Genomic DNA, 17,601 nt, shown 5'->3' with positions numbered 1-17,601 from the left:
TGACCTTGGGAAATCAGGTGATGGAGCAAATCCTGAAGGACCAGCAAGCACTTGCTAAACAGATGGAGATCACCGGGGACGTTGTTGCGCGACTCACCCTGCAGCGCGCCCCTGCTCCGGAGACAGAGGAACCTCCACCTAGTCCAATTCATCTGCACGGATCCCCTTCTCGTAGCTCTCATCAATTCCGTCCTTCTGCTCATGGAATTTCTGCTCGTCCTCCACCTACCGGTAATCGTTTTCGTCGCGACCCTGTCGGATTTACTGGTTTGCGGCATGTGACTCCCAAGATGTCCTGTCCCACCTTTGATGGTTCTAATCCCCGCATCTGGAAATCTAAGTGTCTAGACTATTTTGAGTTGTGCAACATCGATGAAGCTTATTGGCCTACAGCGGCAGCTCTGAACATGGATGGCAATGCTGCCAAGTGGTTACAAGTGTACAAGAAACAGCATGGATTGGGCGATTGGCATACGTTCATTTCAGCAGTGGAAAAGAAATTTGGCGCCAATGATTATCGTGATGCCATGAGTGAACTCCTGGAACTCAAGCAAATTGATACAGTAGAGGAATATGCTGCTGCGTTTGAGAATCTGCAGTTTGAGATTACCATGCATAATGATGGGTTTGATGATACTTTCTTTGTGTCTCAGTTTGTTAAGGGACTTCAGCTGGATATTAGTGCTGGTGTGAGAGCCCAAGTGCCCAGGGATGTGGATCAAGCTATTTTACTGGCTAAGGTTCAACAAAAGGTGCTGGAAAGAGGAAAACCCAAGTGGACCAAAACTGCTGCCAATACTAAATTTCAGTCAGCTCCTCCAAAAGGGGATAGCAAACCTGGTACTCAGCACTCTACTATGTGGAAGGAGAGGCAGACTCTGAATTACAGAAAGGCTAACAACTTGTGTTATTATTGTGGAGAAAAGTATGATCCCAACCATGCAGCCATTTGTGCTCAGAGACCCAAGGCACAGGTTAATGCCTTGGTCACAAATTCTTTGGATATGCCCTTGACCGAGGAGGTAGTAGCTCAACTGGAGTTAGAAGATTCTTTGGCCTCAGAATTTTGCCAATTGTCTCTCAATGCTCTGGCTGGCACTGCCCATGGGGATGCAATGCAGCTCCAAGCTTTGGTTCAAAACAAGACCATGTTAACCTTGGTTGATACAGGCAGTTCACATAGCTTTGTGAGTGCAGCTTTTCTGGATACAGTGGGTATCAAGCCTATTCCTACTACACCTAAACAGGTTAAGTTGGCTAATGGTCAGATTCTCCTGTCTGATTTGTGGGTTCCTAATGTGCCTTGGCTCTGCAATGGTTACACTTTACATGCTGATATGAGAGTGCTTGATATTACTACATTTGATGCTATTTTGGGTTATGATTGGTTGAAACCTTTGAGTCCCATGTCTTGCCACTGGGCACAGAAGACCATGGAATTTTCATATCAAGGGCATTCTGTTTGTCTTCAAGGAGTCAAGCCAACAACATGTCCTGTCCAGGAACTATCTGCTGATCAGCTGGTTAAGTTGTGGAAGGGAAATGATATTTGGGCTTTGGCATTGGTTATGCAAGATTCTGACCACCAACAGTCTGACCAGTCACCTGCACTTCAGGAGCTCCTACAACAGTATGCTGATGTATTTCAACCACCCAAGCACCTGCCTCCCAGTAGAGTCTATGATCATACCATTCCATTATTGCCCTCTGCAGTGCCTGTCAATTCCAAACCTTATAGATATTCCCCACAACACAAGGATGAAATAGAGAGACAGGTCAAGGAGATGCTCCAGGCCGACATAGTAGTCCCTAGCTCTAGCCCATTTGCTTCGCCAGTGCTTCTGATTCAAAAGAAGGATGGCAATTGGTGTTTTTGTGTTGATTACAGGCTTTGAATGAGTTGACAATCAAAAACAGATTTCCAATGCCAATCATGGAAGAGATTTTGGAAGAGTTGGCTGGTAGTACATATTTCACTAAATTGGACATGTGTTCTGGTTATCATCAAGTCCGAATGAGGCCAGAGGATGAACATAAGACAGCTTTTAAAACCCATCACGGCCATTATCATTTTAGGGTCATGCCATTTGGTTTAACCAATGCACCGGCCACTTTCCAGTGTCTCATGAATGAGGTTTTGTCACCTTTTCTCCGCAAATTTGTGATGGTGTTTTTGGATGATATTCTAATCCATAGTCCTTCTCTAGACACTCACATTATTCACCTGAGGCAAGTTTTAGACAGGCTGAGAGCTCATCAATTGTTCTTGAAGTTGAGTAAATGTTCTTTTGCTCAGTTGCAGTTGGAATACTTGGGACATATTATCTCAGGTGCAGGTGTCTCCACTGACCCTTCTAAGACAGCTGCTATGCTCAGTTGGCCTGTGCCTCAGACAGTTACTGACTTGAGAGGGTTTTTAGGCCTGACTGGATACTACAGACGCTTTGTCAAACACTATGGACTCATTGCTAAACCTTTGACACAGTTGCTACGAAAAAAATAATTCTGTTGGTCTAATGAGGCTCAGCAAGCCTTTGACAATTTGAAGCAGGCTATGGTCACCACTCCTGTGTTGGCACTCCCTAACTTCCAAGAATCTTTCGAGGTTGAGACAGATGCATCTGATGTGGGCATTGGCGCTGTGCTCATGCAGCATGGGCAACCAGTGGCATACTTGAGCAAGGCTTTGGGGGAAGCTCACAAGCATTTGTCCATCTATGAAAAAGAGTTTTTAGCCCTTATCATAGCAGTGGAGAAATGGAGGCAATACTTAAGCCGTGGGGAATTTGTCATCAAGACCGATCATAAGAGCCTAGCTTACCTCACTGAACAGAACTTGCATTCAGAGATGCAACGAAAGGCAATGACCAGGCTGATGGGTCTCCAATTTCGTGTGGTCTATAAAAAAAGGAAAAGACAACTTGGCTGCTGATGCTCTATCTAGGGTGGGTCACATGTTAGCCTTGCAGGCAGTGTCTCATGTTCAACCCCAATGGGTGCAGGCTGTTGTCAATTCATATGTCACTGATGTTCGAGCTCAAGATCTGTTAGCTCAGTTGGCTGTGCACAGCCCAAATGACCAAGGATATACTCTGGACAATGGTCTAATCAGGCATAAGGGCAGAATTTGGGTGGGTGCAAACTCTGCAGTGCAGACCAAAATTATCACTGCTTTTCATTCCAGTGCCATTGGTGGGCACTCTGGACAACATGCCACTTATCATCGAGTAAAAAGGCTGTTTTCTTGGAAAGTTCTTAAACAAGATGTGGCCACGTTCATTTTGCAATGCCCTACTTGTCAGCAAGCCAAGCATTTGCATACTCATCCTCAAGGCCTGCTCCAACCTCTGCCCATTCCTGAAGGGGCCTGGCAAAATATCTCGCTGGATTTCATAGAGGGGCTGCCCAAGTCTGAAGGTTACAATGTTATATTGGTGGTGGTTGATCGTTTCACCAAGTATGCCCATTTCTTACCCCACAAACACCCTTATACTGCACTGTCTGTGGCTCGGTTGTTGTTTGACACAGTGGTGAAGCTTCATGGCCTTCCTCAGTCTGTGGTGTCAGATAGGGACAAGGTCTTCACCAGCGCTGTATGGAAGGAGTTATTCAGGTTGTTTGGCGCCCAACTCCATCTCAGTACAGCATATCATCCCCAGACGGACGGTCAAACTGAGCGAGTAAACCAGTGCTTAGAAATGTATTTACGATGTTCAGTTGGGGACTCCCCTGCTCAATGGAAATCTTGGCTCCCACAAGCCGAATTTTGGTACAATTCCTCTCATCACTCTTCTCTGGGATGTTCTCCATTCAAAGCATTATATGGCCATGATCCTTTTGTGGGTGTTCCTGTGGCTGCTTCTTCGGATACACCGCCATTGGTTGCTGACTTCATCGCTGATCATCAGTTGCATTCAGTTCTTCTGAAGCAACACTTGGAGCGTGCACAAAAGCGCATGAAATTCACAGCTGACCGTTTGAGAACGGATACAGAGTTTACAATTGGTGACAAGGTCCTACTGAAGCTACAACCATATGTACAGTCGTCAGTTGTGAACAGGTGTAACGAACATGGCACCATTTATGCCATTTCGAGTGATTTTGGTGATCGAATGACAACACAACACTTGGACTAATATGATTGTTAAGATAATCATTCTCAGGCTTTTAGGTTCAAGTGATGACAAAGAGAAAGAGAAGATAGGCGTAACAAGGCCCGAAGGGCCGCCCCTACGGGGTTCCGCTACCCGGTTAGCAGACGGGGGTCGAGGGGGAGCCACCCCTCGCGGGTCTCAGGGCAGCGCCCTGAAGGCTCTTCGGTCAGTAGCACCGGAAGAACCGACGCCATGGGCATCGTAGCATCTGTTGGTAGTCGGAAGAACCGACGCCATGGTACTTTGGTGCAGAAGGAAGTCGAAGCCAAGTCAGCCTATAGGCACCGGTTGAACCGACGGGTCAAAAAGGGGCATCGGTGCATTGGGTGTCCTATGTTCCAGAGACGATGTCAAGTTCCTAGGAGAAGTTTCTTCAGCACCGGTTGAACCGACGGTGCATCGGAGTATTGCATCGGTGCAATGACGTCAGCGCCCAGGAGAAGATTCTTAAGCACCGGATGAACCGGTGATGCATCGGTACAAAGCATCGGTTCAACCGGTGGTCTCTGCGTCAGCTGTCAGGACTTCAACGGCTACTTCGGGTTATGAGTGACCGGATGAACCGACGCTACCCCACCAAGAGGCATCGGTTCTTCCGGTGATACGCAGATTTTCAGCTGACCGTTGGAGCAACGACTACAAGACTTGGTGGCCTATATATACGCCTCACCCCGGCCATTTGAAGAGTGCTGGAGTTGCTGGACATCCCACACACATCCAAGAACATCTCCAACCACCATAGAGCTTCATTGTACATCATATAGGCTTAAGCACACTTATGAGAGTGCTTAGTACTTGTAATAGGGATTAGTTCTTGCGAGAGCTCCCTTGAGAGAAGTCTTGCTGCGGCAAGCAACTTGTGATCCGTCGTGTGACCCTCCGTCTTGGTGTGGAGTGGCAACGACACTTTGTGCGGGGGAAGAGGAGGCCCCCTCCTTGGTGGAGAAGCTCCGTAGTGGATTACGGCCGGGTGAACGAGAGAGACGGTGGCGGTGCACGAGACTTGGTGTCTTAGGGGCACTTGCCTTTGCTTGCCGGCATCCCCTTGGCGGCGTAGTGCAAGACGGTGATCGGAAGAGCCTCGGTGTCCCGTGGACGTAGGCGTTTGTGCCGAACCACGTTACATGACCGTGTCTACTCGGGAGTTTGCATCCCTCTTGCACTTACCTCTTTACTTACCGCATTACGTTTCCGCATTTACTCTTTCTTGCGTACCCTTACTTTCTTACTTTCCTAGTTAGTTTGATTAGGATCGGCTAGGTTGCAAGCCTTTTAGGGGTAAGTAGAGAGTAGCATAGTTAAACCTTAGTCATAACTAGCATGTATAGGAAGTGTTAGGTTTATCTTATGCAAGTAGTTTGAGCCCTAGGTTAAAAAGCGATTAGCGACCCTATTCACCCCCTCCCCCTCTAGGATCGGACTATGGTCCTTTTCCTAAATTGGCCATGAAGTACTATGGTCCTTTTACCATCACTCAAAAGATTGGTCAGGCAGCTTATACTCTTGATTTACCTACTCATAGCTTAATTCATCCTACTTTTCATGTCTCACAGTTGAAGGCTTTTACACCTGATCACACTCCGGTGTTCTCCGACTTGCCCCCGCTGGTCCATCTTGATGGATCCGATGTGCAGCCAGAAGCCATCCTGGACCGCCGCTTGGTGAAGAAAGGAAATCGAGCAGTGCCTCAGGTGCTGATCAAGTGGACGAAGCTTCCAGCCACGTCTGCAACTTGGGAAGACTTCTATGTTTTGCAGCAGCGCTTCCCGACGGCGCTCGCTTGGGGTCAAGCGACTTCTCCAGGGGCGGCTGATGTTGTGACTCAGGGTCACACCGACCGGCTGAAGACGTCTTCGTGAAGGCAAAGCGTAGTCTAGTGGGTGTGTGGGTCCGGTTGGTCAGTGAGTACGTGAGGGAGGGATATATTCCCCTAAGCTTGTAACAGAAGTAAGAATGTTTTTATCTGAAATCAAATAGAACTTGTGAGGCAGGGTCCTCGGCCTGGTTCTTCCCCAACTCCGATCTGCTGCTAGTGTATCTCACATCGACGGCAATCGCCGCAGCCACGGGGCATTACAAAGAAATACGAGTATAGTTATGTCAAATTGTCAATTGACGTCGCACCAAGAAAAAAAATAATCGCTTGCAGATCAAAATTCAACATGCATACAAGTTCGATTCAATATGCTAGGGAATGCCTTTAAGTATAGAAACACGTAAAATGCTGCCAACCATGAAACCAAGCCTATTGCCTGTCATTGATTGTTTCTTGACAAACCCTTGCCAGAATTCCAGAATTTAGCCCACAAATCAGGCTTTATTATTACAAAGAGCAGACCCTTGCTCTTTAGCAACAAGCGGATCGCACAGTTTGAAAGAAACAAACAAAAAAGATTTGACATTCCAATGGGGAAGCTCTTATTCAGCTATATGTTTTTTTTTCTAAAGCTATGTTTTCTTGTTTGTACACAGCTGTGGGCTTCTACAATCTGAACTCCTAGCTGTTAAGTTCACAAAATGCTGCAAATAATGTAATCCTCTATGGAGTGTGTCGTTTCAATCTAGACAGTATTTTGTACACCCTGATTACAAGAGATGACAGGGTAACTGATGGCCCTTTTGTACTCAGTACGTCATTCCGATTGTTGGAGGCTCTTTTCTCCACTGGTGGTGTTTGATTTGCAGTTTGGCTTGAACTGGGACATTTTTGTGAAGCATGTTAGTTCGGAAAGCACCTTCCATGTGTCCCATTGTGCTTCATAAGATCGAGATTGGTTCCTGAAATGCAAAGATGAATCAATCGTGGAAAAATGTGGTAGTTCTAAGCGGAACAAGGTATCTTGATTGCAAAGAAGCAAAAAACACCCATTTTCGAGTTGGGGAGAACTAAAACTGATTGCCTAGACACTTGATCAGGAAAATGAATTCTACACACTGAATAGAAAACACACCAAACCAAACAGACAAAAAGATGTTCAAGATAGCATACCTGCAAATTAAGGAATTAGGTTACATCCAAATCGCTGTATGTGCTACGTCCTATTAGAATTTGCGCCTTCAGAATTACGGCAAGGAGAGTTCAGGATTTCAGAACCAGAAGTATCCAATCCATCTGCTGAAAAATCTAGCTGTTTCTCAACTGATTTTATGGCAACCATTCTTTTTGACCTGATCTGATACGGAGGTGAAGCATCAGAGCTCCTTACAGATGTCAATAACCCATCATCAATAGGGCCCAATGACAAAAATGATGCAGTTTTAAATGACTGCGGAGAATTTGTAGAAGCTCCCATCCCATTAGGAGTGACAAAGTTGTCTGAAGTAGGTGTTGATTTATCACGTTTTCTTTTCCTTAATATTGAAGGAGTGCATGGAAAGCTGTCAGCAGCAGTTTTCAAGATTGAATCGACAGTTAGTGGACTTGATACTTCGCCAATCGTTGGAGATGGGGAAGTATAACCATCAGGTGACATAAGCCCATCCCTGCTATGCCGTGTTGTTTGATGTGCAAAATGATGTTCAGAATGGAGTGAGGAATTGATTGGGGCAGCTTCTTCCATATTAGGAATCTGGTAGCAAAGAGGACCAAGGGTAGAATACAACTCATTCTTCAAAGATGCTTTGGTACCACTTTGGGCTGGAGCAGATTCTGATTGAATGGCACAGACCTCAGTACCCTTCTCATGCTTCTCATGAATGGAATTAATTTCTAGGCCCTTGTCCCGGACAGAGCCACTTTCCAGACCTTGTACCGCTAAAGTAACAGCAGAACCATCAACTAGTGATGAGTATGAAGCCTGCACAGTTGGTATAGAAAGAGAAAGGAGACCACCAGAGGAGTCCTCAACAGATTTCAAATTGTATGCCTGTAAAAGTGGTCCCATAATGGAGTGATGAGATCTTCCAGGGGCATCTTTTGAACCAATGTTGGGCATTTTGTTCAGATCAAGATGGCTGCCAATAGCTACAGGCCTCATTTGATCCTTGAAATCATCATGGGCAAGCAGGTTTGGAGCTGCGAGAACACTGTTGGTACCATAGACATCTAGCTTCTTTCTCAAAGAACTGTTCCAATGATTCTTTATAGAATTGTCAGTCCTGGAAAGAAATAATATTATCAGTACGGTTCCAGAATCCATAGACCCAGATTTGGACAAAGTGCAGAGGGGAAAAAGAGAGCAGGAACCAACCAACAAGCAATGCTTGTGAACATAGAACTCAAAAAAAGAGCGACCTCTTTGGGTTCATTTACACTGTGCAACTCCACTAAAATGATCCAGTGGTTTACAATTTATACAGCTAATAATATAGAGTATACTCCAAAAAAAGCTATCATGGCACCGTTATGTCTTCTTTAAAGTAAAAAAACTGATGACTGATGATATTATTCCACGTTTTAACAAGTTAGGTACTAAAAAATTGCAAAATAACAATTATAAGTAATTCAACATCATTCACAAGGTCTACTGACAGGAGCAAAGTGATTTCGTATAAACTAAATGAATGAAAAAGGGAATTTTCCAGAGGGAAGTAAGCTGTTAAGTACCTTCCAGGAAGAGCTTTTGCTATTTCTGCCCACTTATTTCCATACACTCGATGAGCATTAATGAGTGCCCTTTCCTCCTCAGGAGTCCATGCATCTTTCCTTATTTCTGGATTCAGATGATTATGCCACCTGCAATTTCAATTGTTTAGAACTAGGCTTGTAAGCATGTTATGCATCGTACCGTATCAAGCTTGGGTACAAACATGCAATGTATGAAACAGGCAATGAGATTTTTTGACAAAAGGGGACTGTCTGACCTATGTTTGTAAGCCAATGATCACAGATAAAGGGAGAGGGTGCTAACAGCAACCTGTTCCAGAGAACGATCATAGAACAACTAAAGCTAAAAGAAAAGGGAGCACAACAAAACAGAAAGACAGACAGATTACGAGGACCGATTTCGCTACCATTTTTCACACTGGACCAATTTTACGCAACATTATGACAAAACTCGTTAAATCATCCAGCACCTTGCATAGAAGTAACTAGGCTACAACACTGACTATTTCAATTTACTCCTTCCAATCAAACATCTGGCATTTCAGATGTATGCAGTTAATTTTTAAAACTTCAAGCATTGGTATTTATATGAACATATTTATTGGCCATGTGATAATGAAGAACGCACATCTATTTTGATAAGCACCTCTATATATCAATTGGAAGGTGTATTAAGAATGATACATATAACCTTGCGAACAATATGTACATAATCGGATGAATACCTCTCTCGGCATTGCTTGCCTATGCGGCCAGGCAATGACTTGGCTATGATAGACCATTTTGTTGGTCCATACTTGCGCACAAGGTCGATGATTTTATCATCTTCCTGTAGAAAAGGACACAGATATAACATTTTCCCCTAGAAATTTGGCGTGGATGAAAAATGCAGCAGTTTTTTTTCTCTGAAAGTGAAATCAAAACTGCAGTTACAAACCTCTTGAGTCCAAGGGCCTTTGATAAGCTCAGGATTAAGAACCTTTTGCCAGCGATGCAAACATTGTACCTCTGTCCTATCATGGAAGAATTCAGCTGCACAAATAGAAACAGATAACTTTTTCTGAGTTCACAATCCACCAAAAATAACATATAACAGAAAAATTCTAGAAAAGTTTGACATTTGTTTGTCTAGGCAAACAAGACATACACACGCATACCAGCTACCACCCATGGAAAATGGAAAATAGAGATAACGCCATAGTTCAGCATTGCTAGGCCGAATACAGGAGCACCAACAAATGCTCTTATTTCTTATTAACCCTTTTTCCTCGGTTGGTATTTGTAGACACATATATATATGCAACAATTGGGCTAATTTTAATCAACAATATGCTCAATCAAATTTAGCTCCTTAGTGCAAGTGCCTGTGGAGCTTCAACATGGCAGGAGAGCACCTTTGCCTTACCACACATATTCTAAACAAATATTCTCAAGTCTCCACAAGAACTATTCACAATCACAGTTTTTTCATGTCAAAAGTTACTGCAGCATTTCCTGATGCACGATCATTTCTAGATTCAAGCTTTGAAGTCTAAAGCCATGTAAACAGCTAACAGTTATTTCACCTCTACTAGTAGAAAGGTACAATAGCATAGGCTGCAGTGTTCGATACAAATGTTTCTTCAATAGCAAATAGACAGTTAACTAGTGAATGAGGCATGCCTCCCTATTCGATGGGCGCACTTGGCTTAAAGATAGCATAGAATTATACAACAGACAATGCCAAGACAAATAAGAATGAAACCTTATTCCAAGGATATTTGAAAAATATTGGTTGTACAGTGAAAAGAAGAGGCAACCTATTTTTTTCCAGTTTCTACCGTTGAAAGTTTCGACTGCCTTCCGCAGTGTTTCATCCTGTTGGCATATGTTGAAGCCAATTAGTAACAGTTCAACTATATGTTCAAAATCAAGAAAAGATAAACGTCTAGCAAAAGAAATATCAACAGATCAGGCCACAGAAAATGAGGAAATCACAAATGACAAATAGAACAGCAAAAGGAATTCTTGCATGGTGCATTATGATACAAATGTCTATGTTCATATTATATAGGTCAGTAAACCAAACTAGACATTCGTATGAACTTCAGCATATATGCAGGTCAATATGTCATAGACTCTTTAATCTTTATAACAAAGAATGTAAGATATAGACCTCTTCTGGTGTCCAGCCACCCTTAGCTCTTCTTATCGGCCCACTTGTTCGCCTAATATAATGAAGAAATTATATTAGCTAAAAAGAGGAGTATATTTATCAACCGGAAGTTACTGATAAAGCGCAGATATAAACTAGCTGCCTAGGATAAATACAGCTTTTCTCTTTCTTTGTCGGAAACAGGGGCATATATCAGAATAATTAGAAACACTAACTAGTCTTTGAGGAAGTTAATTCTCACAAAAGATGTACTCAAATACATTAAAATTCACACCTAAATGGTCAACCTTAACATGCCATAATATGTGTCCCCCACTAGTTAAACACCAAAGAGCGGAGAAAACCCAACATAGTACGTATATGCTGCAATTACTGAAAAGTACTGCAGCATTCAACGCATTTCACTTGGGAAAAGATCGGCAACAAGGTACTGCTAACAAAAACAAGTAAACCCCTGCAAATTTGTTAAGTACAGCAATGAAACGGCTCACTTATCACACAAACGCCGTCACTTCCTGCCACTGTTCATCACTAAAAAATGCTCATTCACTCTTGCTGGCAACATCCTTCATTAAGGGAATGTTTGAGTGGAGCAGCCATAGCCATTCCCAATTCCTTTAGGTTGGATTTGAGACATCCAAACAAGCAATAAAGGAAAAAAGTAATAATATCGAGGAACAACTGACTGAGCAAAAAAGGAACAAAATTTCACATAGCAGATAGTGGACCATAGTGGATTAGCTTCAGTGAGGGACAGTGTTCAGCATGACCCAAAGAATCAGTACAGTATGCATTCAAAATGTCAACATTTAACATAACAACTATATAAAATTATTTAGGAGAAAAAGTTGAAATACTGCTGCTGCCACAAACTCAGCCATTGCAAATGTTACATCATACAGTACTATCACTACATAATACCCCATTTTTAACCACTATGCTGCTCAGTACACCACTAAGACCCCATTAGAACTACAGTAGGTGCTCTACTGATAGTACCTTAAAAAGGACCAAATTTATACAATGCAGAAGTTATGAAAACAATGACTTGACCATACATCTATCTCCAACACTGTAAATGACCATACTAAGCTGCTAAACCCTCCACCTTTGACATCAATACAACTTCTACTGCACGCACACAAACAACTGAGCACAGCAATCACAGCAGTTGAAATATCATACACAACTAAGCACTGCAATCAACAGCAGCCTATGACATTGAACTAACCATCACATTAAACTGAAACATCATCAGCATACCAGTGCTGCTGTTCCTTGAATTAGTGTGAATTCAACATACACCATAAACTCGTAGGAATTTAGCATGCCACCCATCACAAATGTCACAAGGTAAGCAAACTGTAATGGCTCCAATAAGACAAAGGCTCACTTTTCTCATCTCAACAACCTCAACAACACAAGCCCCATGCTCCAATAAGACAGAATTCTTTTCCGAATTACAAGTGAAACGCTCATCACATCACGGACCCGGCAAATGACCAGAGACAACCACAAAACTACCGGTCCTTCCATAAATAAAAGGTCACTATAGGGCACAACCAGAGCAAGCATCCAAACAAGGTAAGGTAAACGGTACTACCCAACGGCTAAGAGCCCAGATCCCTCCCCGGATATGACCAACTAAGGGCAAGGCCTCACCTCAGACCGGAGATGGAATTCCCCGAGCTTGATACCGGCGGCGACGCCCCGGCCTGGACTCCGCCGCCACTGCTGCTGCCATCAGACACAGAGGAGCTCGACGCCGCCAGGGGCTGCCGATTCTCCACGCACCCCTCCTGCACCACCTCCGCCATCGCCCCCATCACCTCCTCATCACCGGGACAACCTAAAACCGGAAAATCACCACCAAAATAACTAGACTTCAGATCAAATCCCCCAGGGCAAGCACCCCCCAAAACAGATCGAACGAAACGCCGACTCACGAATCTAGCGGATCCCAGATCGAGCGACCGGGGGATCGAATTGGGGCCCCGGGCGGCCAATCGATCGGCGGCGAGGGGAGGCAGGAGATGGCGCGAAGCGAGGGAGGCAAGGCCCGAAACCCTAGGAGGGTATAAAAGAGTAAGCTTTTCGCTGGCTCCCTCTACGGCTTCGGTTGGGTGTCGGGGGAGTTGAAGGGTAGACGCCAGGGGATGCTTTCAAAAAACCTCGCCCGTTGAAGGTCAGGGGAAGAGAGGAGGAACAGGGGAAATAAATTACTATACCCGCCTTCTTTTCCGAATCGGCCCCTGGAGTGTGAGGTTATTACTTATTACTAATCCATTTCGGCGATGAAAGGGGAGAGGCATGTCCAACTTAATAAACGTCGTAACTGTGGTTAAAAATCATCAGTCGCTTTCACGGTTTCACTAGATCAACAGGGTTTAAAACGTACGATCATATTTAATTCGCGTGGCCAAAATCACGCAAGAAGTCGCCAGGTATATTTCGCCTGCGGCGCCCCGCTTGCGCTGTCCATTTTATGTATTTGTCGGAGCAAGGGGGCGGAATATGTAAACGGGAGAAAGGCGGCTCGGGGACGGAACGAAACGTATGACGGACGCCACGGCCGTGTGACGGAGGGGCTGACGGCGGCGTCGGGCGCCGAGCCAGCCTGTATCATGGAATGCCGCGGTTTTGTTGCGCTCGCTAACGTCGCCCGGTTACCGTTGCGGGGCTGGACCCTGGAGTTTGAACCCGTAACGGCTCCCCATCTCATGTGCGCTGCGTGCGCTGGTGCGGCGGAACGAACGGGGCCCGCCGCATCCGGCCGTCACGATCCCTTTTCGGTTCTCCTGCGCCGTCCGATCTCGATCTAGGGTGCGCGGCGGTTCCACGGTCATTGTCGGTAGCTTTTCTACGGAATACAAGTATACAACCGGTCTCGTCAAGATCTTTACATAACGATCAACATGACATGATAATAAACTGTGATAAAGAATCGTACTACTAACAAATTTTACACGAATGAACTGTTACATGATAATACTGTTGCCATCGTTCAGATGTGGACACGTGGCGGAGTCGTCTCTCATTTCTGAAGCCAAATGAAGCACCAGAGCATTCAGATTCAGCAACTGGCAAGTGGCAACTGCAAACCTGAAGAACAAATGATGACCGGATATGCGTTTACCTTTGTCACAGACTAAAGACAAACCTAGCACTACATTTGCTTGAAGCACGTGTCAAAAAAACATTTGCTTGAAGTAACACGAATGGTTTTAAGAACGGTACGCAAATGAATAATCTTGTGCTAGACATGCCGCTGCTCTTTTTTGTTGTTGTTTTGATAGACCTGTTTGAACAAACTCATATCACAAACATAACAATCTGAAAGGCTATATATTCTAGTTAATCACATGGATAGTAGGAGTACCATTGTAAGGTGAAAATACTGTATGTACAGGAAATAGTTGCTTTTCTGTTGTCCCGAGGGAATGGCATGCAGTTAACAAAACTGAAAGATGGTTGGCAGTCATTGACTATAGCATGAACTCATCCAGCAAATCTGTGGACCATGCTTCACCTCTGATGAACACGGGGACAATCAAAGTTGACAAACTTGGTACTTCGTACTTCCAGAACGAATCAACTGACTGTACATGAACAATATTTGACTTTTGAAAGGGAGAAAAAAGTACTGACCTTTGTCTTGCAGGAAAATGTCTCAGCAAATGGATCTTCATCTTTCACGGCTGTGCAAATGGAGCCAACCACTCTCGCCCGTCGTGAAGGAGCTGCTCAGTAAAGGACCAAAATGTTGCTACAAGAAAGATTTCAGTACACCTTCCCTATGTAGGGGGTGCTCTTTTGGGTATCATATTTCCCATGCCATGATAACTTAATAGTAACATATGACCTGGCATATAACAGAAACAACGTGCCTGACTACTTTAAGTAAAAGGGACATCTGTAGAATCGTCCAATCTTGCCTTAGCCTCCAATAATGCTCTGTGGATGAATTCACTTGTTTGCAGACCAGCACTCGCCATGTCATTAATCAAAGCCTCGACCTCCTGGCACTTCCCTTCATTGCAGAGAAGACGGATTGTCAGGCAATAGCTAGCAACGTTTGGAACCAAGCCAATCCTCCTCATTTCCATGATCAGCCTCAGAGCCTTATATGAGCTTCCTTGACGCCCATAGCCATAGATCATCATGTTATATATCACATTATTTGGCTTGGCACCTTTCAATTCCATTGACTGAAACAGCTTCCTGGCTTCCATCATCTTCCCTTCCATGCACAGTGCATGCAAGATTACACCATAACTCTGCACATCCACCTCCAAACCAGTCTTCTCCATCTCTGAAAGCATCTCGAATGCCCTCGTCATTTCATTTTGCTTAGCAAATGCATCAATGAGTATGGTGTACGTCACTTTTGTAGGCGCTAAACCACGCTCCTTCATGTCCGAGAAAGCTCTGATCGCCCGGGCCATATCTCTAACACGACAGAACCCAGCAATGAGCGCACTGTATGTCACTGCACTAGGTGGGAACCCTGCTGCCTTCATCTGGTTGAAGAAATGCAAAGCATTGGAGATCTTCCCAGCTTTTCCATAGCCATCGACAAGAATGTTGAACGTCACCATGCTTGGACGGATACCCTCCCTTCTCATCGCTTCCAGTAGCTGGACGGCATCCTTCAGCTTGCCGTGCCTGCACAACCCCGCAATGAGGGTGTTGTAACTGACAACACAGCGCACGACGCCCTTCACGGGCATTTCGTCGAACAGGAGACGGGCGCGCTCGAACTCCCCAGTCCTGCACCACTCCCCGATCAAGCAGTTGTAGGTGTAGAGGTTGGGTTCGACTCCGCCTCTCCTCATCTCCTCAAACAAGGCGAAACCCAATTCTCTGTGCCCGTGAACAAAGTAGCCGTGGATCAGCGCGGTGTACGTGACCTCGTTAGGGGCAACGCCCAGGCGCTGCATTACGTCGAACACCCTCCGGGCCTCCACCACGTCACCGCTCCGGCAGCAGTCGTGGACGAGCGCGGTACACGCGGCCACATCCAACGCCGCGTCGCCTGACTTCACCCCGCGGGCGAGCACCGCCAGGGCCGACCACACCTCGCCGGCGGCGCAGAGCCGGCGCACGGCTGCGGCCGTGGTCGCCGCCATCAGAGTCCGCGTGAAGCCTTCAAATCAAAGCTTTCAGCCCTTCCCTGCCGTTTTCCGGGGATCTGGCCTATTGCTCGCGGACGGCGGAAGGAGGGGGCAGCGGGCCGCGGCGAGGGTCACGAATTCCGCGAACCCGTCCCCGGCAGACTCGCCAACGCCAATCGCGTTGGCCGAAGAAACAAGAAAGGTAGATCTTGTGACGGACAGTTCAGCATAGTTTCGCGCTTGGTGTATGGTCCGTCGAGTTCAGCATAGCTTTCTACGTCACTCGCTCAGTACACCAAATACTCCGTCGAGTACTACCTTGCAGCATAGTTGATCTCTTTCACGCACCCGTAGTACTGCAGGTGGGGCGGGTTGTGGCCAGCCACCAACCCACAAAGCTTGCCGCAAAATTAATTTTGCGGGTTCGCGGTGGCCGCAAACCCAACAACGTCACGCTTATGCATTTCGTGGGCCTTGCAGCTTTAATTGTGGAACCCGCCAAATCCCGCATACGACTGCCTCAGTGAAGGACAAATTAAGAGATGCGGAAATACTACTACCGTGTCTCTGCAAGTGACTACAGGGATCCATAGATATCGTTCAGCATTGCTGCCTACCTTTTATACAGCAGATGTAAGCAGTCAATGCTCAAAGTTTTCAAGAATTGCATAATCTAAACTTGGAATAAGAGGCAATGTTACAGACTAGGCTTTCAAATAATCAGGTCTCAAGGACGAACAGGACCAACACCAACATACAATTTTCAACAATTCAAAGTTCAAAGCAGGCAAAAGCATCTCGTTCACCTGGCCACAATCCTGCCGACAGTTACCTCAAATTGTCTTAGACAGACAAAACATCACAATATTCAGAGGGGAACAATAGTCTAAGAGCCTTATCATCAAGGTGTAAAATTAAGAAACAACAATGCCTGTCACACCAGCAATCACCTGCAGTAGTAGCAAGTCCAACACACACAAAAGGAAAGCAATAAAACAAAATCACTCTCATTTCTTGCCTGTTACACCAGCAACCACCTGCAGCAGTAGCAAAACCAAATCATTAATATTGAAACAAAAAAACTAGCATCTTAAGAAGATCAAGGTAGCCTAGAAGCAAAAGCAAATACAGAAGCCATGTGAATTATGATAGTGGGCCCAATTCTAGACTCAGACAAACAAAAAAAGTTAAGTAGAATTAAGTCCTGAAGATTCCTCGCAAGAAAAGAAAGCAATTCAATTTAAGCTGCTAGCCATGCTTTAGAGCTCCAGTCGATGAACATTTCACTGGTATGGTACAATAGAGTTACTTCTGAGTAAGATATTTGATGACACATGGTGCGATTGGGAAGCATCTTGTATTAGACTGTTTGCTCTCAGTAAAAGAATGGTGGCCTTATGTCATTATTTGGTAAATCAAGATAAAACAAAGATTAATCAATTGGATTACATTGTTTGCTCTGAGTAAGAATGGTGGCCTTATGGTGCAAATTAACTGTAGTTTTGCGCAAAACTTGAATCTTTTCAAGTCATATAGGACAGAAACATGAAAATATCTTTCGACTTGCAGCATAGCTTTCTACGTCACTCGCTCAGTACACCAAATACTACCTTGCAGCATAGTTGATCTCTT

The 17,601-nt window shown here is 45.0% G+C and overlaps 2 protein-coding genes across 5 annotated transcripts; both read right to left on the bottom strand.

The window, feature by feature from the left end:
• Positions 1–6,376: 6,376 nt before the first annotated feature.
• Positions 6,377–13,053, bottom strand: LOC120672954 (transcription factor MYB3R-2-like). The gene is made up of 9 exons (XM_039953592.1): positions 12,802–13,053; positions 12,518–12,704; positions 10,856–10,907; positions 10,500–10,557; positions 9,638–9,732; positions 9,426–9,529; positions 8,701–8,829; positions 7,144–8,252; positions 6,377–6,932 (listed from the first exon to the last, which is right to left on the bottom strand). Exons 2-8 carry the CDS (start codon positions 12,679–12,681, stop codon positions 7,187–7,189), a joined length of 1,668 nt encoding a protein of 555 aa, XP_039809526.1. The 5' UTR covers positions 12,682–12,704; positions 12,802–13,053; the 3' UTR covers positions 6,377–6,932; positions 7,144–7,186.
• Positions 13,054–13,729: 676 nt separating this feature from the next.
• LOC120672955 (pentatricopeptide repeat-containing protein At4g11690-like) lies at positions 13,730–16,378 on the bottom strand. Of its 4 annotated transcripts, XM_039953594.1 has the most exons (3): positions 14,504–16,378; positions 14,235–14,386; positions 13,730–14,153 (listed from the first exon to the last, which is right to left on the bottom strand). In XM_039953594.1, the coding sequence occupies exon 1, from the start codon at positions 15,982–15,984 to the stop codon at positions 14,752–14,754; it is 1,233 nt and encodes a 410-aa protein (XP_039809528.1). In that variant the 5' UTR covers positions 15,985–16,378; the 3' UTR covers positions 13,730–14,153; positions 14,235–14,386; positions 14,504–14,751. The 4 variants fall into 4 exon arrangements, with proteins under 4 accessions (XP_039809528.1, XP_039809527.1, XP_039809529.1 ...); XM_039953593.1 differs by having other exon boundaries at positions 14,235–16,378; XM_039953595.1 differs by lacking the exon at positions 14,235–14,386.
• Between the last annotated feature and the right edge of the window lie 1,223 nt (positions 16,379–17,601).

This window comes from Panicum virgatum, chromosome 5N (assembly GCF_016808335.1).
Source record: "Panicum virgatum strain AP13 chromosome 5N, P.virgatum_v5, whole genome shotgun sequence".
In the NCBI taxonomy this organism is placed as follows: Eukaryota; Viridiplantae; Streptophyta; class Magnoliopsida; order Poales; family Poaceae; genus Panicum; species Panicum virgatum.
This window is presented reverse-complemented; position numbering and strand designations above follow the sequence as displayed.